We start from the raw sequence: 23,114 nt of genomic DNA, 5'->3' as shown, positions 1-23,114 counted from the left end.
TAACCAACAGAAAGTTAGACAATGAAAGAGAAGCAGACGAGGAAATTAATCCACGGAAAGCAAGTGTAGCGTGGACAGAACGGTTCTTTTCATGCAGGTTTAACGGACTTCCCTTTAAAACAGTGGCAGAGGCGTAAGTTAGTGCACAGTAACAACTTGGTCTCACTACAAACGCAAATAAAATGAACATTAGCACAAAACGTTTTTTTTTTTTACAGACCAAAAATCATTAACTTTACAATTATAAACTTTATATTATACCAACAATGCTAAAAAAAAAAAAGTGCTAGGTTTGGACTTTATGTACTGTATGTAAGGACGGAGTGTTCTAGAGGGTGTGTCACACTAATTACGGTCCCTGCGCAACAAGTACAAAGTGGAACCCTAACACTGTACATGGAAATACATGTTGAAACCAAAATAAAAAAAAAAAAAAAAAAAAATATATATATATATATATATATATATATATATATATATATATATATATATATATATATATATATATATATATATATATATTTTATAAAGTTATTCAAAATGAAAAATGTAACAACTAAAATATTTTATCACTGATTTTGAGAATGTTCACAAAAATGGAGGACTGTCCCAAAACATCCCCTGTCCTTAGATCTTCCTTCTCGGCAAGAAAAAAAAATAAATAAATAAATAAAAGAGAAACCTCGAGGAGAACCACAGTGAAGTTTTATAAATATGTTTATAAAAAAGTAATATGGAATAATCAATGTATCGTCCACACTCCTGTCTGTCCCGCAAAACTTGTAGCATTTTTGCTTTAACTTCTAAAAAATAAAGCCTTACGTTCCAAAATTTCACAAATAAATATTCAACCAAGCGTCCAGTCTGATTTCCTTTGCGTTTTTGTGGAGTTTATCGTACTCGTTTCTGTGCTGCGGTCAGTGACGGCAGCTCAAACCACGCTTAATGAAAATGTAAGCTCGTGGTTATTGAGGTGTTCAGGGGTCAGTGCTTTTGTTTTCTCCGTCAGGCTTCATATTGACACCAACCACAGCCGCACACGTGTTTATGCAGTATTCTGTGCTTTGTTCACAGTCACAAAGGAGATCGAAGTGATAAATAAAAGCATGTTTTTGACTAGAGACGTTAATTGAAATTCAGGATTCTTGTTTTTGCTTTAAGTAAACGGCTACAAATGAAAGAAAGTCAGATACAAGCCAAAAAAGGAACAGGATTTAGAATAAGTATTAACATGGACACCACAAAAAGTAGTTATACAAATATGTTGAACTATAAAACATAAACATAAGTGAGTGCGACGTCACCCACAGCGTTCGGCTCCAGACAAATGAAGCTCGTCGAGGCCAGAGCGGTTACAGCGGCGAATTTGTAGCTGAGTTTCATGTTTAAAACCCGGACTACGAGTATCATAGCAACCAAAGAGCCAATCCAGAGCGAGGCTGTTGACGGTTACGCCTCTTAATGCTTGCGTCGCTGGTTTAGCAGGGAGCGGGCGCTTAGCAACGCTGTCAATCAAACCTGTTGCTAACGCTAGCTAACGGGGAAAGGAGACGTCTGATTTGTCTGATATTAATGTTTATATCTTGATTTAGGAACATAATAATGAAATAAAAACACCAGGATCATGTAGAGGGTTAATACGAACATTTAAGACCAAAATGACGAGTCTGACAGCAGCAGGTACAGAGAGAGGAGACTTTTTGTCAATAAAAAGTGAATTGGAGCCAGAGTTGCCCAAGATCACTTACTATTTGGAACATGGCAGCTAGCACGTTAGCTATGTCCATTTATATGTTCAGTGTTTAGAACAAAACAATAATTTTACACATAAATATGAATTTTTATATATGACAGATTTTTTGTTTTCATTTTTTTGTAAGTTGGAAATAAACATAACTAGAAAAGTCAGACACAAGGCGATAAAATACATTCTACACTTTGAATTACAGCCCAATAATGCAAAATAGAATGTTATTATTGTTGTAAATAAAATAAATAAAAAAATAAAAAAACAACAACAAAAAAGTCGAGTGTAAGCTAATAATTTTAGAATGAAAATTTCCAATCAATAATTAACAAAACTTTGTATGTGTGTGTCTATGTGCAATTCTAAATTCTGTTTTATTTTGACTTTTTTTTGTAAATGTATTATCTATTTCTATGCGTTCACACGTTTATACATATTATTTCTATATTATTCACATTCTTATACATATTATTCACATATTTATACATATTCTTTCTATATTATTCACGTCACCTCCAGTCTCTCTCTCTAAAACCTTCAAATCAGGCTAGAAATCTAGGGGTAATAATGGACTCAGACTTGAACTTTAACAGCCACATCAAATCAATAACATCTGCAGCTTTTTACCACCTAAAAAACATTGCAAAAATCAAAGGTATACTGTCAAAGCCAGACTTAGAGAGACTTATCCATGCATTTGTCTCCAGTAGGTTAGACTACTGTAACGGCCTGCTCACTGGCCTCTCCAAACGAGCCTTAACACAGCTGCAGTACATCCAGAATGCTGCTGCTCGGGTCCTGACTAGAACCAGGAAGTATGAGCACATAAGTCCTGTGCTCAGGTCTGTGCACTGGCTTCCTGTAGCTCAAAGAATAGACTTTAAAGCAGCTCTGCTTGTGTATAAGTCTCTCCATGGCCTAAGTCCAAAGTATATCTCCGACATGTTAGTGCCATATGAACCATCTCGCAATTTGAGGACTTCAGGGATCGGCCTCCTGCTGGTGCCCAGAGTCAGGACTAAACATGGGGAATCAGCGTTTAAATTTTATGCAGCTAAAACTTGGAACAGTCTTCCTGAAGATGTGAGACAGGCCTCTACTTTGACAATGTTTAAATCCAGACTCAAAACAGTTCTGTTTAGCTGTGCATATGACTGACAGGTTTTTATTCTGCACTCTTCTCTTTTAATGTTGATTTTATGATGATTATTTGTGATTATTTATGTTTGATTTGTGTGATTTTAATGTCTTTCTTATTCTGTAAAGCACTTTGAATTACCTTGTGTACGAATTGTGCTATACAAATAAACTTGCCTTGCCTTGCCACGTTTATACATATTATTCATATTTATACATATTATTCATATTTATACATATTATTCCTTTATTATTCACATATTTATACATATTATTCACATATTTATACATATTATTCATATTTATACATATTATTTATAAATATAATGCAACGCTGCGGCGCGTTGCATTATGGGAGAATGAGTCCGTAATAACGTGGAGAGACTCACTCAGTCATAAAACACTATCTGTCACTTCTGTCACAGGGAATTACATCGGGCAAAATGATTCCCGCTCTCCCACTCGGCCACGGCGCGAACGGGGAACGTGTTTGTGCAAAAATAAATAAAATGTGAATCCTCCAGAGAAAGTAGTGCCCGGATTTAGACGCTCCAAAACTGGGTACACAGGTGCAGTAGTAGTCGCTTCTCCCCGTGTGCGGTGCATATTGTGGTTCTCCCAAGCACGAATCCCACGCTGTCTGTCTGTAATAATGATTTTGTAAAGTGGCTGCTAACTCTGTCACAGTTCTTTCAGCAGTTTGCACGCTCCAGGTTCTCAGCAGGGAGGGCACTACATCCTGTTTGTGGTCGGTAAATAAGGTTTTTATTACTTAAAGGGATATAGTCGAGTGCAACGCTTAGATTTTCACCTTCAATGGTCAGAAAAAACAAAAAATATAGATATGTTTAAGGTAAAAAACAAAAAAAGTACGTTTAAACAAGGATATATCAACAAATAGACTCAGTAAGTTGTGATGAATAGTTTAGAACACGTGTCAAACTCAAGGCCCGCGGGCTAAATGTGGCCCACCGTGTTATGTTATACTAACCCTAACCCACGATAAGGTAGTTCGCTACATACATTTCAAATCAGAGTGACTTTTGAGATAATGAACTTTAACACTTAGGTCAAACAACATAGAGCACATGTGTCAAACTCAAGGCCCGGGGGCCAAATGTGGCCCGCGAGAAGATAAATTAAAAGGCATGACTTTTAAAATAAGTCTGTGCTGCTTTAATGTGTGCACTGACAATAAACTAATGAGATTTTCTAAGCAAGTGGAACTGAGAAATATTTGCAAATAATCATCACAAAATGTTCATGAAGAAGAAAATTGTTGGCATGGAAGGAAGTTTGGAGGAAGAAAAGTGAAGGTGAACACAAGTTTGTGCTTTGAGGAGAAAAACCTGTATGTTTTTTGTGTTATGAGGCGCGGTCGGTACAATCTACGTCGACATTTTGACACCAAACACGTATGAAAAAGTGAGTCTGCAAGAAAAACAACAAATTGTCCAATAATTAAAAGGCCGTAAAAGGCCGAATTTGAAGTAGAGCTGAAGGTCTGTGAGCAGGTGTGTCCCGACCAGATACACACTTTTAAAAATGTCAGTTTATTATAGAAACCGTTATTTAACAAGTTAAAAAGTCATTACATTTATTTTACTTGACATTCGGTTACATTTAGTGATATTCTGGCCCTTGATGGCGGCCATTTTACTGATGTGGCCCTCAGTGAAAATGAGTTTGACGCCTCTGACATAGTTTCATGTGGGACGGAGACAGAATATTTCCTTCACGACGTAGATATACTTACATTTCACATACCATTTCTTTGTTTTAATTTGATGTTTTGGTTCTCAAGACTCCCGAATCAGAGCAGAAGTTTCAATGTTTTGCCAGTTTCTACTCTGAAATCCAGTTGGCTTAAAAGGATTCTGATCTGAACCGTCTCTTCCTAAACCCCGGCACTTCAGCCAATCACGAATCAGTGCTAGTGCAGCCTCTGAGTGAATTACACATTGCAATTCTTTTTTTAAAACTGAAAGATCTGTAACTATAGGTAGCGATGCAAAAAGCACGTTGTTTAAATGTTCAAATCATTTAATCGTGCCAACATACTGATTTTGTCATGTGTAAACTTGTAGTGGGGAGGGTAATTAACACATTTACTTAACCAAAAGTGCTGTATTTACATTATTCCGGCAGCTGCTGTGGGCGGCGCCATCGTCATCGGGGTTGTATTATTTCGATCTTGACAGTGAGTAAGTTCTACACGGACTACGGAGCTGTTTCGAAGCCTTTTTGACCAAATTAACCTACATTATACATCATATTTTAACGGAAAACTGTCAAATTTCGCAAGTTCTCCATTGAAATACATGGGATTCCTGCTTAACCAGAAGGCAAACATGTGCGGAGTGGAATAAGGTCAACAGAAGTAAAGATATAGAGTCTGAAAAGTACAATTACATAAAAAGTTATTCCAGTAAATGAACTTGAGTAAATGTAACTACCCACAGACTTTGCTTTTGAACCGTTCCAAAGTCAAATCTCCGGCGCTTTGACTTTTTATGCATCATCATGCTCCAATCTGCTCTCCCTGGACGACCGAACCGCACGGGCCCTAACTCACCGCCCCACGACAGAGCGGCCCACTTCTATTTGTCCACATAAATGAACCACGCTGCCTGTCTACCATCTGTGCTTCTGCCAGCCCCGAGACCCCGCGCTCAGCCAATCCAAACAAGTGCAACCCATTCAGAAAGCGCCACTGTAAATCTCCCCAACCACCTCCAACAGATGTTACCTAACACCTGTAGGGAACACATACTTGCAGTTGTCTCTCCCTCCCAACTCCAATACTCCAAAGTCCCCAAGCTTTGGTGTTTTTTTCTTCCAGCCGGTGTTAGTTTTTTGCCATCGTTTTTCTTACTGACACATTTTTTTTGGTCTAAAACTGAAGCTGAAAGTACAGATACTCTTTGTCAAATAAATACTTCATACTTTCAAACGTAAATTAATGAAAGGAACGAGTGGAGACGATAGATCCGAGTTCTCATCCCAGAACCCCAAACTTTGCCAAGAAAGTCTAGAATAATAAATCTGTGGGGGTTTTTTTGTTTTTTGTTTTAATGCAGAGGTTATCACTTCCTGTGTCGTTGCTCAAATCTGCCCAGAAACACAGTCATCCAATCATGACGCATGTGAAACGAACATTCTGATTGGTCAACCATCACTGTATTAGTCCCATAGTGGGGAAATTCCAGTATTGCACCGCACAGTTAAAGAACAGCAGGAAAATGGTACATGCGATAAAACAAGATAATAGATAATAGCTTAAAATAATTAAAAAATAAACTAAAAATAGACTCTAATGTAACACACTTTCTTATTATGTACAATAAGAGTCACAGAATAAATCTCAGTAAAGTGATTTCAGTAGATTTACGTGGTATTCAGTATTGCACATGGGTAAAGTTGAATGACACGTGTTCAGTTTTAACAGAAATCTAATGTTTTTCAATTCCCTGTGACATTTTCTTATCTTTCAATTGTCCTCATAAGTGGCCATGTTTGTTTTGATACGGACAGACCGCATGTGTCCCTGATTGGCTAATCCACCTGTCAATCACGTCCATCTGAACTTGAACAGATTCACCAGTGACCGGACTCACATTTTTGTAAAGTACAGTATTTTTCAGGCTATAAGGCGCACGTAAAATCCTTAAATTTTCTCAAAAATCGACAGTGCGCTTTATAATCTGGTTATGTTTTATGTATAAGCTACGACGCCGCACGACTTGATGGACTGTCAGAGCGTTACAGCTACCGTAGTCAAGAGCCTCGTGGAGTAATATGTTTGTAAAATACACCAAAAATGTCAAGAAGATCACTGAAAAGATCTGACCAGGACACATCACCAACATGGACGAGATAAACGTCAATTTTACTGTCGAGAAAACTTGGCCAGGACAGTGTCTATGTGCGCCACAGGGAACGAGAAGTCATCTTTCAAACTACTTTCCAGTTGTAGTTCTCGGTTATAAACTAGTTGTAGTTCTCAGTTGCCAGGATAATCGGCGAAAAAGTACCACCCACGGTCATTTTCAGGAGGAAGACTTTGCCAAACGATAAGTTTCCGGTCGGCGTTATCGTCAAGGCGAACCCAAAAGGACTGGATGGACGAGTGAGCGGCTCAAGTGTCGTCCGCGCTTTCAGAAAGGCCGGAATCATCACTGAACAGCTACGTAAAAGCGACGATACTGACTCAGATAACGACGAGAGGGACCCGTTTAGACCAGGGCTGTCCAAACTTTTTGAACAGAGGGCCAGATTTGGTGAGGTGAAAAGACGAACATTCACCCTGATCATTCTTTGAACCATTAATATGAAATACACATGAACTATTTGATTATTTTTTACTTTTTATTACAAATGGCTTTCACCTTTCAAAAACCAAAATAAATTATTACAGATTATACAGATTATAAATATGAAAAAGTGAACGTTCAATCTGTGGTTTTGATTATCACAATAAAATAAATTCACTGAGATTTTCAAATTTATTCACCTCAGAAGGCGACAAATAAAAACCCTGAGACTGAAACTGAGATCTGGACTGTAGTAAACGGCCCGGTCCGGCTCAAAGACGATGGTTTGGACAAAACGTCACGCGGGTCAGTCCGGCTCGTCCTCGCAACGGTTCTTGTTAAAGTTCATAACTGAGAACTAAACAAACTCATCTTTTTCTTAGCAAATGTTAGAATTTTTTTTAAACCTGTCGTCTTTATCCAGTTGGCGATAAACGTCAGCAAAAGCGCGACCTCGGAGCACGGCCTGGATCTGCTGCCATCTTCTGGTGAAATATAATATTGCTTGTACATGTGTATTTTCATCGCTCAACAGTGCAACGGGCCACACATCATTTATTTTTATTCCAGAGGCTGCGGGTCAGTTAAAATGTGTACACGGGCCGCAATTGTCCCACGGGCCGGACTTTGGGTATGGGCCTGGCTTAGACTGTATAAAGAAGTGGACTAAGTTCGTGTGACGTCACCCATCGCGTCCGGCGTTCCTTGTGTATGAAGATAAACCCATTCACTGATATAACGCTTTGTAATCTGATGCACTTTATAACCTGAAAAATAAAGTACTGAAGTGTGTTTTCTGGATCTCAGGCAAATTTCTCACAGTGAAAATGTTGTTCACGGCTTTTCCATCAACTAAAACTTAACTCAAACTAAAAAGGATTCGCCAAAAACTAAATTAAAATGCATTGTATAAATTAACACCGTTTCCAGCCCAGTCTCATCTGCCCCTGCAAGAAAAGGCAAACTGTTCTTCTTTCCTGTCTTCCACTCACAACCCAATCGAGGCAGCGTTTTATCTTTTTAGTGCAGAACCGCATTTTAGAGCAGTTACTGAATTTTTATCTCTTGATCATCCTGGAAGCCTATCTTTGTCTAGTTTTTTATTTATTTTTTATTTTTTTTTCCAAGGCTGATTTTTGGCGCATGGGTGGGACAGCTGCACCGCGCAAAGAGAGAGAGGGACGGAGAGAGAGAAAAGCAGAGAGAGAGGATGAGAGGGAGAGCGCGAGAGGGAGAGAAAGAGTTCCCAATTACGTGTTCGCTTTGGCGCCGTCTCTGCAGCACAGCGGAAAGCTACTGATCAATTTCACAGTCTATGTGTTTACAGCTACATACTGGGTAACTTTGCACACTGCACCAACAAAAGCTTCCCCTGCCTCAGTGCTATTGTGTTTGTTTTTATGCCAGGTTAGCCAAACTCCAACAACTGCATAGCTCCTTTTCGTGTAAGAGAGCGACACGTTTCTAAAAGGCCATGTCCGACCGTGTTCTCCCCAAAGAAAATCATAAATGCAAACACTAAACGGTACATTGATTGAAATATAAATAGCAAAAGACGACGTTTAAATCTGTCGACAAGACGTTTCACTGCTCATCCAAGCTGCTTTAAGACAGAAACGGGTTCATCCAAAGGACAAAACCCCCAAAGTGATGTGGTCTACTCCATTCAGTGTAGTGAAGAGTGAAGCGAGTGTTATACTGAAACAGCCACGTCGTAAGAGAATGTACCAACACCGTCGAGAGAGCAGCTCAGGACCACAGTCTGCTGTTCATCTCAAAGACACTGACCACTGCTTTAAAGAGAGTGAGGTTCAGATCTGGGCCAGAGAAAAGAAATGGTTTGAGAGGAGAGTTAAAGAAGATATTTTTCTTAGGGTTAGGAAAGACAATCCTTCCCAGGGTCGTTAAAGGTTGACAGTAGCTGTTTCCAGTTTCAGTGTAGTTAGTGTCTCCTTTCCTACAGATATAAGGCAGTGTCCAGCAGGAATCAGACCAGAACTGAAGAAGCGGCTTGGACGAGCAGCCAAACGTCTTCACTCCTACAACGATTTGTCCAGTTGACAGATTTTAACCTTCGTCTTTTGTGATGGATCAGACCTGGACGACTGAGGGTTTACACAGACATTGATTGAAATAGTCAACACCTGAACGTATTTTGGGTTTTGGCATGATGAAAATGTGAGATTTAAAATGTGTATCTCGAAATTATGTAACAGTTTAAAATCAAAATGATCCTTTTATTACACACACAAATCTTGTATCACATTGAATTACAGAAAATGAATTGTTGAAGCACTTTTCTCTCTGTACTGGACTTCAGCCTCGACTTCGAAACCTTTAGACTCATTCTTTCACTCAGCGCTTGATTTTATAACAGGTGATGAATTTAAAACCATCACTCAATGAAAAAGTAGGTTGGCCATCGCCGTGTGTCAGAGAAGAACAACACTGTATGAAATTTATTTATAAGGCGCTACTTCCTCCACTGTCAGAGTATCTCACTTTCTTGTTAATCATTCATATGGGAACATTTAGTACAAGACGGTATAAGTAAGAACTGAGATGGGACAAAGGGCTTTTGGCTGTTTCACTTCAGAAAAATCAAATCAATTTCAAGAACAAGCTAAATTCAAAAATGATCCGACCAGACACGTTAGAGCAGCATCACTTGACCGCTGTGAGGAAGAGCGAACGTGAGCAGCCGAAACTGTCAGATATGAAAATAAACTAAACCTTGGACTGGAAAAAGAATGTATTTAAAAAAAATAAATATATAAAATAAAAAAAATAAGAAAAAATTCCCGTTGCTACTAAAGACAAATTAATGTAAGAAAAACTTGCACGTAAATATATAAAAATAGAAATATCAGTAATAAAAATTTATAGATTTAGCAAATTTTCTGTCAGCTTGACCCATACGTAGAGAGAACACGCCAACTCCTGCAACAACGCTGTGAACAAACACTAACATTTTGAACTGGAAAGACGCTTCAACGCACCACGTTAAAATCACACTGAAAGAGCCGGGGGAGGCGTCTCGGGAGAGGGAAGTCCTGGTGTGTTTGTCGTGGTATAAATCCGTCCATCCGATACTGTCCACCCGACTCTGATCTATATTTACAGTACGTTGTGTCAGTATTATGTCCGCTTATGACGACGACGCAATAAAAAACGTGATTTGCCGCCTGCTTGTCGTCATAGAAACGCTGTAGCTATGCCTGGAATGTTTCACAATGTGTCATTAAACTTGTGCGTCTTGCATTTTCTCAGTTGCAACTGTTTTCGCTGCTTGAAAACGTATATTATTGCGGGGAGGGTTGCCGTTCCACAGATACGACATGTTACTTGCCACCTGCGTGAATTTGTTCATAAAGACAAGTGTAATGCCATACTGCGGAACATTCCAGGCGAAACAATGACATCTCCGTGCAGACAAGCAAACGGCGGGATCATTCCGAAGAAAAGTTACACAGCGGACCTTTAAGTTAACAATAATACGTGAAAATCTGACTTTGAAAAGACGTATTACGCATTTAATCTGTCGAGCGTCTCCGTGGTTACAAAGCCGTACTTTATCAGCCGGTAAATGTCAACTATCAAAGTTTTGTGAATTGTGAGACGTCTCAAGGTAAGTCGGGGTTGCCCTTTCGCCTCGATCTTATTCATAACGCCAGATAGTGTCCAAAGTGTCCAAAGTATTAGCTGAACAAGTATTTTTTGGTGAAGTAAAAACCGTGGCGCGGGGGAAAGGCAGTTCTCGGGGGCCAGAAGTGTCATCTCGTTGCCAAGTGGCACTTAATCTGTCGGGGGATGGTGATGCGATCGGATGGCCGGGTCTGTGGGATGTTATAATGCTCTAATCCCATAGGCCCTATCTCTGTAACCTCCTGCCGGCCCTCGCTGCCCCTCACAAATTGCTCTGTGTGTCTGTACGATATGTGGAGTTTAGCGGCGGAGAGGCTGCGCTGGGTGGTCTGCGCTCGCCGGGCTTCATCACCTCTCGCGGTTTAATTACAAAGACAGTGAGAGGAGGGATGAATGAGACGGGGGCAATAGGGCAGCCCCGACGCACTGAACAACTTTTTTTTCTCCTAAATTTCTAAAGCTTTGTTAGTTGCGAGCTCATAATAATTAAGTGGTATCAGTGTGGAGCATAAGAGATGTAACAAAACTGAAATCTACTGTGGTATGAACCTGTATTTTTAGTATTTTGAGTTGTGTCATGGTCCGTGAAATGTCCAGGTAAGACTATAAAACGCGGATTGTACTCTAAGCCGTGTTAAAATGCTGTTATCTCCTCAAAAACGTACTTGGAGTTGTGTTTTGTTTCATCTCCCAAGCTCAAAATGCTCCACTCTGGGACATCATGAAGTGGTATTTTTAAAGTTAATATCTACTTTTTACCTTTAGTCCAGTAGAAATGAGCAATTCCAGAGCTGAAATGATCCAAATGATTCTATAAATGAAGTTGTGTGGAGTTTAAAAACACAGCGGAGCACTTCCTGTATCACCACACGATGACATCACAAGGTGGAACAGAGTGTTTTTTCCATTTGAGAAAAGAGCAGAGCCAGAAAATGCAGGTTTGTTTGTGTGTGAATGAAACAAAACACGACTCCAGGTCTCGTTTTAGATGAGGAAAGAACATTATAACAGCTGAGAAAACTGTGTAATATCGGCTCTTGACTCTTTTTGGTAGTTTTCTCGAGAATCTAAGACGTCGTTTACAATTTTATCCCACGTATTTGAGTAAAATATGTCTTCCCCCAGTACAGATGTATTGTATTGAGCAGATCTTGAGGTAGAAGTTGTGTTTGTATCTAATTATAAAGCATTTTACTGTCCCATAATCTGTACGTGCATGTTAGTCGTTGTCGTCTTTACCTTCAGTGGCCTCTGAAAGTTGTGAAAAGCGCTTATAAACTCATCGTGGTGAATAATTAGGATGTTCAGTATGCATAAGGCCAAGTGAGGAATAAATCCAGTTCTGTTTTTCATGTTTTAAGACCAGTAAAAATCAAGTACAGCACCTTTAAAGGGCCCGTATTGCGTTATTTTCTCATCTATGTTTTGTTGAATTTCGTTACCTCATCAAAAACAGACCTGGAGTTGTGTTTTGTTTCATTCACACATGTTTAACGCACAAAACCTGCACATTTAGGCTGAGAAAACGCTCTGTTCCACCTTGTGATGTCATCATGTGGTGATAAAGGTCTGCTCAATACAATACATCTGTACTGGGGCAAGACATATTTTACTCAAATACGTGGGATAAAATTGTAAACAACGTCTTAGATTCTCAAGAAAAACACCAAAAAGAGTCAAGAGCCGATATTACACTGTTTTCTCAGCTGTTATAATGTTCTTTCCTCATCTAAAACGAGACCTGGAGTCGTGTTTTGTTTCATTCACACACAAACAAACCTGCATTTTCTGGCTATGCTCTTTTCTCAAACGGAAAAACACTCTGTTCCACCTTGTGATGTCATCGTGTGGTGATACAGGAAGTGCTCCGCTGTGTTTTTAAACTCCACACACCTTCATTTCTAGAATCACTTGGATCATTTCAGCTTCTGGAATTGCCACTGATCTCTACTAAACTAAAGGTAAAAGGTAGTTGTTCACTTTAAAACTACCACTTCATGACATCACAAGGTGGAACGGAGCATTTTGAGCTTGGGAGATGTAACGGACTAATAATAAAAAGTGACTCAAACATGTGTGAATGTAACAAAACACAACTCCGGGTCTGTTTTTGATGAGGTAATGACACTATAACCCGACTTTAAACCCCATAAGAACCAGCTTTGTGCAATATAGAACCTTTAATAAAACATCAGGCAGTACGCGACAAAACTGTTTATTTTAAGCCCAGCAGCGAAACATTTAATTCACTGTCTGTCTGCGATAAAATAGCACACATCTTCATAGCATTATTGAAGTAGCAGCTTAGCTAATTCCATTATCTTTCATCAGTCAGACGGCACAACTCACACAGCTTCATAATTGAGCTTGATGAAAACTATACGGCCACAGACTGCGTCCTTGATTGGAAAAACGACGTCAATTCTTCGCCGCTCAACATGACTTATAAAACAACCATTTTACCTTTATACGAAGCGGCACAGATAAAAAAAAATAAAAACCCTTACAGCGTTTTACACCAACAATCTCTTCAATACTTTTCGCAATTTATTTTCTAGTCCTACAGCTCTCGTATTATGCGCAAATCCTTCCCTTCATTTCGCCATTAACGATCCCATTTTGCATCCAGACCGCCGCACCTTTACTGTACGTAGCGGCGTGTACGTGTGTGCGCCGGGAGAACTCGGCGGCTTGTGAAATGCAAAACAGCTGGGGTAAGAGAGATAGACAAATTCCGGCGTTCCCTGGAGAGTGGAGGTGACACACTGGAATGGGTAGCTCGGTCTCGTACCTCGACGGAGAGCTAGAGCGATGGAGGAGAAGAGGAAGTAGGAAGAGAGAGAGAGATGGGAGCTGTTGACTGCAAAGTACAAGCCTCGAAAAAAGGGTCTAATCCCAGTCAGCGGATAGCAAAGTACTCAAAGCAAAACAATTAAAATGCTAATTCCGGTAGCCTTCCTCTGGGCTTGTCGGGTAATGACTTAACCCAGGCAGAACCGAGGGAAAAGCATGTGTGCTTACATGGATTTCACCTGGTGTAATCAGGCAACATCGTGGTGGAGTGGTTAAGATTCACGCCTCACAGCTAGAAAGTCCCGAGTTCAATTCCAGATGGAGCAGCGGCTTTAAATGTTTTTTTTGCAGGCTTCATTTTAGATAATTGTTAAAGAAAACGTGTTGTAATAAGAATAATTGGTTCATCTAGTTTGTGATTTCTCTAATATGTTATTTTGAGTAAAAGCCAAAAGTTTAATCTATCAACTGGACAAAAAGTTGTAGGAGTGAAGATGTTTCGCTTCGTCCGAGTCATTTCTTCAGTTCTGGTCAGATTTCTGCTGGACACTGACTTATGTGTGTGAAGGGAGGAGCTAACGACACTGAAACTGTAAACTGTGCACTTAGCATATTCATTCAACTCTTAAAAAGTGCTTACAAACCTATTGGCATCCTGGCTAGCTCTGTTGTTCTTCTTGTTTCCTTTGTTTCCTTTGGGTCTGAGGATGGAGTTACAGATGTGGGGTTATAGATCTTTAAGGCCCTCATTCCTGTTCAAAGAAGGACTGTCTTTCCTCACAAAAACAGCTTCTTTAACTCCCCTCAACCTGTAATGGGCGCCTATTGTTCCCTTTGTTCTTGTTTGCTTTGGGTCTGAGGATAGAGTTATAGATTGGTGAGAGATGATGTCTAAGGCCTCCATTCCTGTTTAAAGGGAGATTGTCTTTCCTAACAAAAGTAGCTTCTTTAACTCTCCTCTCAAACCATTTCTTTTCTCTGGCTCAGATCTGAACCTCACTCTCTTTAAAGGAGTCGTTAGTGACTTTGAGATGCAGAAGAACATCAGACTGTGGTCCTGAGCTGCTCTCTCGACGATGTTGGTACATTCTCTTATAAATTGGATGAGCAGGAAACGTCTTCACTCCTACAACTTTTTGTCCAGTTGACAGATTTAACTTTTGCCTTTTACTATGGATCAGACTGAGGCATTACACAGACATACTATTCTGAGATGTTTTGACATTTAACCAGAGAAACGGTAACACGTATTAAAGCTACACTGTGTAACTTCTCAGAGAAATTCGCCATCTGTTTGCATCCATGGAGATTTTGTTGCTTTGCCAGTAATTTTCAACGTTATTGCATTTATTTAATTACGTTTTACTGCTTAAAAAATGTGCAGACTTACAGTGAACACGCTCGCCTCTCCACAGATACGACTGTCCTGTAATGTGCTCGTGTGGAGTCACCTGCTTGTCTTGTTTAATGCCATACTGTGGAACATTACACAAAATAATAGCATCTCAGTGATACATTTTATTTATTTTTGACTTGTTTGAGCTACAGTCACTCAGTTGTTCGTGTTTATCCGTTGATCCGAAGGTTTGCGGTTCAAATCCCGCTCTCGTCGTTGTTTGAGAGGCCAGATCCAGTAACTCACAGGTTGCCAGTGCAATTCCAGCTCCTGTAGATGACTGCTGTCGTTGTGTCCTTGGGCAAGACACTTAACGGAAGTCCTTTGAGTGCCTTGGAGGTGGAAATGCACTATATAAAAATGAAATTATTTACCGTGCTGGACACATTTTTCTTTTTTTCAATCCTGCCCATGTATCGTTCAAAACTAGCTTTATTGTTAAAACTTATGATGTCATACTTTCTCCTTGCTCAACCATCAACCTGACTTTTGCCGACTGGCCCTATTTTAGCGTCTATTTTTAACGCCGCATTTGTTATGGCTATAGTTAGTAAGGTCAAAGAGTAAAGAGTAAATCTTTCATTTGCCTTTTCTTCTACACTCAGCACAACAGCCTTTTCGTACCTGTTCCAATTTGTGTCAACGTGAGCCGCCGAGTGTAGGCCCACACGCTAAAAACTTACCCGCGAAAGCTTTTATGTTTCTCGGTGCATTTGAATGTCGAGCAAGAACAAGCACGGTGGCTTGAAATGGATGAAGTGAAGAGGGCGAGCGCTGTTTTCAGGCCTCTGTAGCATTAAATATTAACTTGGGAGCAAAGCCTTTCTGTGTCCCATTCAAAAATGCATAAATACTACAGGAATAGGTGCACACAGCGTCGACAGGTGTAGCTAGCTAGGAAGTAGGTAGCAGAGGTCTATAGGCACCCGGGCTGAAAACCCTCTGAATTATTAATACTCAGCAGGGTTATCAAGCTGTATTTTTTTCCATGTGTTTCTATTCCGGACACATATTCCTACGTGAGCCTTTTCCTGTGCATCGATGTGCATGTTTTTAATCTGCTGTCATTGAACGCACCACGACAGCACTTGCATCTTTTATGATATGGCAGCCGTACGTATCACGGTGTCGGCAAAAATTATGCATACGTTTTTCATCAAATTGTCAGTCTGATTACTTCGTTGGAAAGATTAGAACTGACAAATAAAACGTCATAGAGACAGCGACATGTTTTCAGTACAAAATAACACGTGGAAATGTTCTCGATCCATTAGCGGTTTAAGATTTTGTGGATTTTACACCAGCGATTAAAGCTTTTTTTTGCACTTTGTAACTAAAAAAAAGCAGTTGACTTAACTTTTATATGAAATGTCTGTGTAATCCCTCAGTCGTCCAGGTCTGATCCATGGCAAAAGAAGAAATTTAAATCTGTCAACTGGAAAAATTGTTGTAGGACTGAAGACGTTCTTGTCAGATTACTGCTGGACACCTCCTTATGTGTCTGAAGGGAGGAGCTAACTACACTGAAACTGGAAACGACTATTTACTCCAGTTTCAGCCTTAACGACCCTATTCAACCCTGTAAAGACCGCATATTGCTCTCTTTGTTTCCTTTGTTTGCTTTGGGTCTGAGGTATAGCTATAGATAGGTCAGAGATTACGTCTCTCCTCTCAAACCGTTTTGTTTTTCTGGCTAAGATCTGTCCCTCACTCTCTTCAAAGGAGTGGTTAGCGCCTTTGAGATGGAGATGCACAGCAGACTGGCGTCCTGAGCTGCTCTCTTGTCTGGAAAGTTACACATTGTGGCATTAAACTTATCTAAATGGAAAATGGTCACATGTTTTATATATTGCTTTTTTTCCCCAACTTCAAGGCGCTCAAAGCATTTTCCATCGAGGACACACACACTCATACACAGTGCGCACAGACACTGGGGGGCGGGTTAAGTGTCTTGCCGAAGGACACAACGACAGCGTTCATCTGCGGGAACTAGAATCGCACCGCCAACCTATAGGTCAGTGGATTTGACTGCTCGACTAACGATGTTCTCGCCCGCACTGCTGGTTTATCAGAGAGCGGGCAACACTGTCAATCAAACCTGTTGCTAACGCTAGCAGGAGCGACGTCAGGGAAAGAAAACGCCTCATCGGTCTGTTGTTAATGTTTATATATTGATTTACGGATAAAAGAGTCAAGTAGCGCTGATTAATACGGATATTTTAAGACCAAAATGAGGAGTTTGACAGCAGAAGTTACAGAGAGAAGCCACAGTTTTTCAATAGAAAGCGAATTAAAGCCGGAAACGCGCCAATGCTCACCTCTTTACATACCATTTACATACAGAATCTATGGATTTTTAACAGTGGAATATAATATAAACCAGAAAACTACATTTATCTTAATTCTTAGCTCTGATTCCGAGACAAAATGATTAGTTTTCCAATTTGTTTTAATAAGCAATGTCAGAATATTATGCTATGAAATTTGTACATCGTTATTACATCACTTCCAATATCTGACTTCTGCTCCGACCTAAAATAACAGTAATCTATATCATTATATTTGGATGTAAAACAACACATTTCCACATTCCAACAGCTGGTGTGTAGCGCGGCGCAGATGACAGAGGACACCCCACTGCTTTCCAGATTTGCCTCCTCCCGACTCCTGACAGCGCCTCTTCATTATAGTTGTCAATCAGGGCTTTGTGCAGCTCCAAGCATCTGCACGAAATTCAATCGGATTCAAAAGACGCCATTACTCCTGGGGTCCTTTTGTGGGCTGTAATGGAGTTTTGAACAGTGTAATTATGAGGGACGATCTAAGAGAGGTCTGGAGTTTGCGATGTAAAGTCAGGAAGAGAATAGTTAAGGTTTTGACTTGCATGGTCCAACTTCTTTTTTTTGCAATGCGGAAACTTTGGATTTTAGCATAATTATCTTTAAAAGTGCTGTAGGTGTCTTTACTGGCTCAAAAACCTGAAAAACTAGTTACGTTTACAAGGTATACAGCGGTTCCAAGCATCCTAATTATTCACAAAAAATGAGTTTATAAGCACTTTTCACACCAAGAGACCAGAGTTGTGTTTATTCGTGATGGTAAAGCTAACAGCTAGCCTCCTGATTACAATGGTCCCTCGTTTATCGCGGGGGTTACGTTCCAAAATTAACCCGCAATAGGCAAAATCCGCGAAGTATCAGCTTTATTTTGTATAATTATTCTATATGTTTTTGTCTGTAAAACCCCTCACCACACACTTTATACACTTTTCTCACACAGGCGTTAACATTTTCTCACATTTCTCTCTCGTTTAAACTCTCTCAAAGTTCAAACCTTCGTAGGCGTCTTTGTCGGTGCAGAACGTTTCATCGACATTGTGGGTTTTGTCGGTGGAGAAAACAAATTGCAAACGTACAGCACTTCAGAGTCACACTGCGATCCAACGTTTATGTAAATCATGTAGAATTGCACTGGAAAAATCTGCGAGACCACGAAAGTTATACCGTGAACTGTAATACGGTAACTTCAAATTTTTGCATCATTGTCTTTAAAAGCGGAGTAGGTGTCTTTACTGTCTCAAAAACCTTAAAACAGAACTAGTGCAGTTTCTGGACAGTAAGTCGCTCCGGAATGTAAGTCAAAAAATGCATAATAATGTAAGAAAAAACGCGGTTGCCAGCGTGAACGTAACGAAGATGCGAAACTATATACTCCGATGCGACTTATATTCCACGTTTAAGTCGCATCTGAGTATAAGTCGCACCCCCGGATAAACTTACCTTATACATTCCAAAATAAGTGTGACTTCTGGAAAATACATCCATTTTACAAGGTCTACAGTGATCATTTCTTATTTACATTACGCAAGCATCCTAATTATTCACAGCAATCAGTTTATAAGCACTTTTCACAACTCCCAACGACCCAGAGATGACGATAAAGCTAACAACTAGCATCCTAAAGCACGCTTCCTGATTATTAGACAGTAAAATGCTTTATAATTTGATGCAAACAACACCCAGCAGACTTATTTTGATCTGTATCAGGCTGCTGCTGTCAGGCTCGTCATTTTGGCAACACTTTTTGCTCAAATACATTAGAAAAAACTTGGTACATGACCCTAAAAAACAAACAAACAAATAAAACGGCTCCAGTAAATGTAGCTGAATACTACACATCTCTTATAAACTCATCTATTTTTCTAGGTTTGTCTCCTCAGTTCTGTTTCGTCCTCCACCACTGGCACGTCTTCACATTTAGCTGAATTACCAGATTGATTGTGTTCAAAAATAGCCAAGTTCTGTTCAAATTTGACATGAGCTATTTTCTGGACCTTCTCTCTTGGAAATCGACTGCATCATTGATTCTCATTTCCTCTAAAACTCTTTCATCAAATGCCTCCCCCAAAATGTTTTGTTTCATAAGTACCGACCCAGGTATGAGCCAGCGCCGGGAATAGGCCTGAATAAGTCAACGAGGACGGGACTAAAAAGAGGTTTGCACTGGACCAAGGACTTTTCAGGGACCGGGTTAAACTAATGGTCAAGTGGGTAAAAAAACATAATGACACGACATGAAACTTGCATAAAAAAAGAAAACATGATTGGATATTTTTGTCGGCATCGCTACAAGCAAAAGGCAAGGCAGAATTCATCCAAAGTAATTCAAAGTGCTTTACAAAATAAGAAAGACATTAAAATAACAATACAACAAATCCCTGAAGTCCTCCTCATGTGAGATGGTTTAGTCCTGGTTTAGTCCTGGTTTAGTCCTGGTTTAGTGCTGGTTTAGTCCTGGTTTAGTCCTGGTTTAGTCCTGGTTTAGCCCTGGTTTAGGGTTGATTTAGGTCTGGTTTAGTCCTGGTTTAGTCCTGGTTTAGTCTTGGTTTAGTCCTGGTTTAGTGCTGGTTTAGTGCTGGTTTAGTCCTGGTTTAGTCCTGGTTTAGTCTTGGTTTAGTCCTGGTTTAGTCCTGGTTTAGTCCTGGTTTAGTCCTGGTTTAGTGCTGGTTTAGTGCTGGTTTAGTCCTGGTTTAGTCCTGGTTTAGTGCTGGTTTAGTCCTGGTTTAGTCCTGGTTTAGTCCTGGTTTAGTCCTGGTTTAGTGCTGGTTTAGTGCTGGTTTAGTGCTGGTTTAGTCCTGGTTTAGTCCTGGTTTAGTCCTGGTTTAGTGCTGGTTTAGTCCTGGTTTAGTCCTCCTCGTGTGAGATGGTTCATGTGGGAGATGTTCTTTGGTCCATGGAGAGACTTGTTCACACGGAGCTGCTTTAAACTCTTAACCTTCACAGATTTTTGGCAATACATAGAGTTATAATTGTTCACTTACACTTGAACTTATCACTACTTAAACTAAAGGAAGTAAAAATGACCTCATTTTAAAGAATAATGTTTTTTAAGTGTCCACCATTTTGGGTTTGCCTGATCCAACACACTTTACATAACATTTAAAAGCATCAATGTCTCTTATTTCATCCTCGATATTACGTTTTAAGTCGTTTATTAAGTCGTCTGAGGTTTATTCACAAACACCTTTTCTTTAAGATCGACGCACAGGAAGAAATCTAGTCAGGTCTGTGGAGATCACATACTGCCCCCTGTCTTTGAAAAACACTTATTATTCCTTTAATGGCGTTTACGCTCGGGGCGTCTCTGGTATTAAAATGTCGAGTTTGACCCATGTGACTCAAAGTTCCACTGTACAATGAGGGTTCGTTCCTCGTTGCTGTATTTGCTCAGATTAATGTCAGAAGAGTCGTTCTAAACGCTCTGAAAAAATAAAATAAAAACATTTAGAAACAAAAGAGTTATGGATTTTTTTTCGACTGTCACTGACTTTTGGGCCACTCTGTACTTCCTGGTTCTAGTCCTGACCCGAGCAGCAGTGTTCTGGATGTTCTGTTCTGTCTTAAGGCTCGTTTGGAGAGTCCAGTGAGCAGGACGTTACAAAAGAAGCCCATGTATCACAAATTTGCCTTTAAGTTGCTCTACCAGATTGTTTTTGAGAAAAATTTGTCTTGTCCCAGTACAACGATATTGTAAAAGCAGCTCGGGGTCAAAATAAGTCTGCGGTGTGGTGTCTCCAGAATCAGGAAGTGCAGTTAACGTGCTAGTTGTTCTTAGCATTACCAGGAGGGCAAACGTCTGGTCTGAAACGTGTCAAATGTGCTTAAAAACTCATCATGGTGAGTCATTAGAATACCAGGGATGTGATGAAGAACGGGACTGACTTCAGATTAACAATAAAACGAAAAAAACACAAACAAAAAAAAAGGGAAAAAATATAAAAAAAAGTACAAATCATATGCTTTTAAATCTGATTAAAAGCTGAAATTCTCTAACCCTTTCCTCTCGTGTGTTTATTTGCAGATGGGTAAAGTGGACAACCGCAGCCTGAGCCTCAAGTATCCGGTGTGGCCTCGGTTTAACTCTTTCGGGGACGCGGAGCTGGACGATAACCATCTGTCCATCGTCACTCTGGAGGAGAAGCCCTTTGTCATCGTGGAGGACGTGGAGAGGCTCACGGGCACCTGCATGAGGAACTCTGTGCCCTGCAGAAAGCACATCAAAGAGTCAGTACAAACACGACGGAAACATTTAGAGCGTGTCAGAGAAAATGACTGGAATAGAATGAATATTTAGTGTTGATTTGAGCTGGAGTTATTATGCCATAACCGGAAAAACAGACAAACACATCGCAAAATGTAAATATGTTGAACCAAACTCATCAAATCCAAACTGGGGCTAATGTTTTGAGTTTGGTAAATTGTGATTATTCCGTGGTTGGGGTTTAAATTTAAATATACTTTACATTTATAACATTTTTAAATCAGCCACAATTAGAAAATTCCAATCCAGAGGTCCCTCGTTATGTTCTAAAAATAACCCGCGAAAGACGAAATCTGCGAAGTATCAGCTTTAATTTTTACATTATTCTCTATGTTTTTGTGTGTAAAACCCCTCACCACACACTTTATACACTTTTCTCACACAGGCGTTAACATTTTCTCACATTTCTCTCTCGTTTAAACTCTCTCAAAGTTCAAACCTTCGTCGGCGTCTTTGTCGGTGCAGAACGTTTCATCGACATTGTGGGTTTTGTCGGGGAGAAAACAAATTGCAAACGTACAGCACTTCAGAGTCACACTGCGATCCAACGTTTATGTGAATTTGTCTGAACACATTCTGTACTGGACAGGAGACACGGCACGGAGGAGACTGATGGACAATGGTCTACGGTCCAACAGCCAATCAGGACGCAGGACACAATGGTCTACAGTCCAACAGCCAATCAGGACGCAGAACACAATGGTCTACAGTCCAACAGCCAATCAGGACGCAGGACACAATGGTCTACAGTCCAACAGCCAATCAGGACGCAGAACACAATGGTCTACAGTCCAACAGCCAATCAGGACGCAGGACACAATGGTCTACAGTCCAACAGCCAATCAGGACGCACAACACAATGGTCTACAGTCCAACAGCCAATCAGGACGCAGGACACAATGCATATTTATTAAAAAAAAGGATGTAAAATTGCGAAAGGTGAACCGTGATATAGCGAAGGACAACTGTACACCTTCTGGAAGACAATTTAGGTTGAAACAAATGGACTGTCTCTAACAAATAATACAAATCAAGATGAATATTTTAACTTCAAACCAGTTAAACTTAATTGGCTACTTAAATTATAATAAAATATGGAGGTTTTGGACAAGAAATTAAAAAAATCTGTCCTCTTTCAGGTGCAATCATTGATAATCTTTTCGGTTTGTTCACACATTTTAGAGATTTTTTAGGAACAAACACGCCCGTTAGAATAAGAAGCACTACATCTGGTTTATGGCACTGAAGTAAAAATATAAGAAGAGGAGAGAGTGCGTTTATATAAAAGTTTAAAAGCTGATCGGTTCTGACACGAATCTTAAGTTGTGAGCTGTGATTGGCTGACGGCGGCAGACAGGTGACGGCGTATGAACGAGTTTGGTATGTTCCCGGTTGAATTAACTCTTCGGCTTCATTAAGTCGCAATAAACCCCCATCGCAAGACCCAACGGAGCCCGCCCGTCCAGAATAGCGTTGTGAAGTA

General features: G+C 40.0%; 1 protein-coding gene across 1 annotated transcript in view; it reads left to right on the top strand.

Moving 5' to 3' along the window:
* grin2aa (glutamate receptor, ionotropic, N-methyl D-aspartate 2A, a) overlaps window positions 1–23,114 on the top strand; it is a 282,924-nt gene that overhangs the window by 200,731 nt on the left and 59,079 nt on the right. The window contains exon 7 of the mRNA XM_055223747.1: window positions 21,392–21,594. Within this exon, the coding sequence (XP_055079722.1) occupies window positions 21,392–21,594 (203 nt within the window). The remainder of the gene's footprint in view (window positions 1–21,391; window positions 21,595–23,114) is intronic.

Source organism: Periophthalmus magnuspinnatus, chromosome 8, assembly GCF_009829125.3.
Source record: "Periophthalmus magnuspinnatus isolate fPerMag1 chromosome 8, fPerMag1.2.pri, whole genome shotgun sequence".
Classification (NCBI taxonomy): Eukaryota; Metazoa; Chordata; class Actinopteri; order Gobiiformes; family Gobiidae; genus Periophthalmus; species Periophthalmus magnuspinnatus.
The sequence above is the reverse complement of the archived record's forward strand: the minus strand, read 5'-3'. Positions and strand labels throughout refer to the sequence as shown.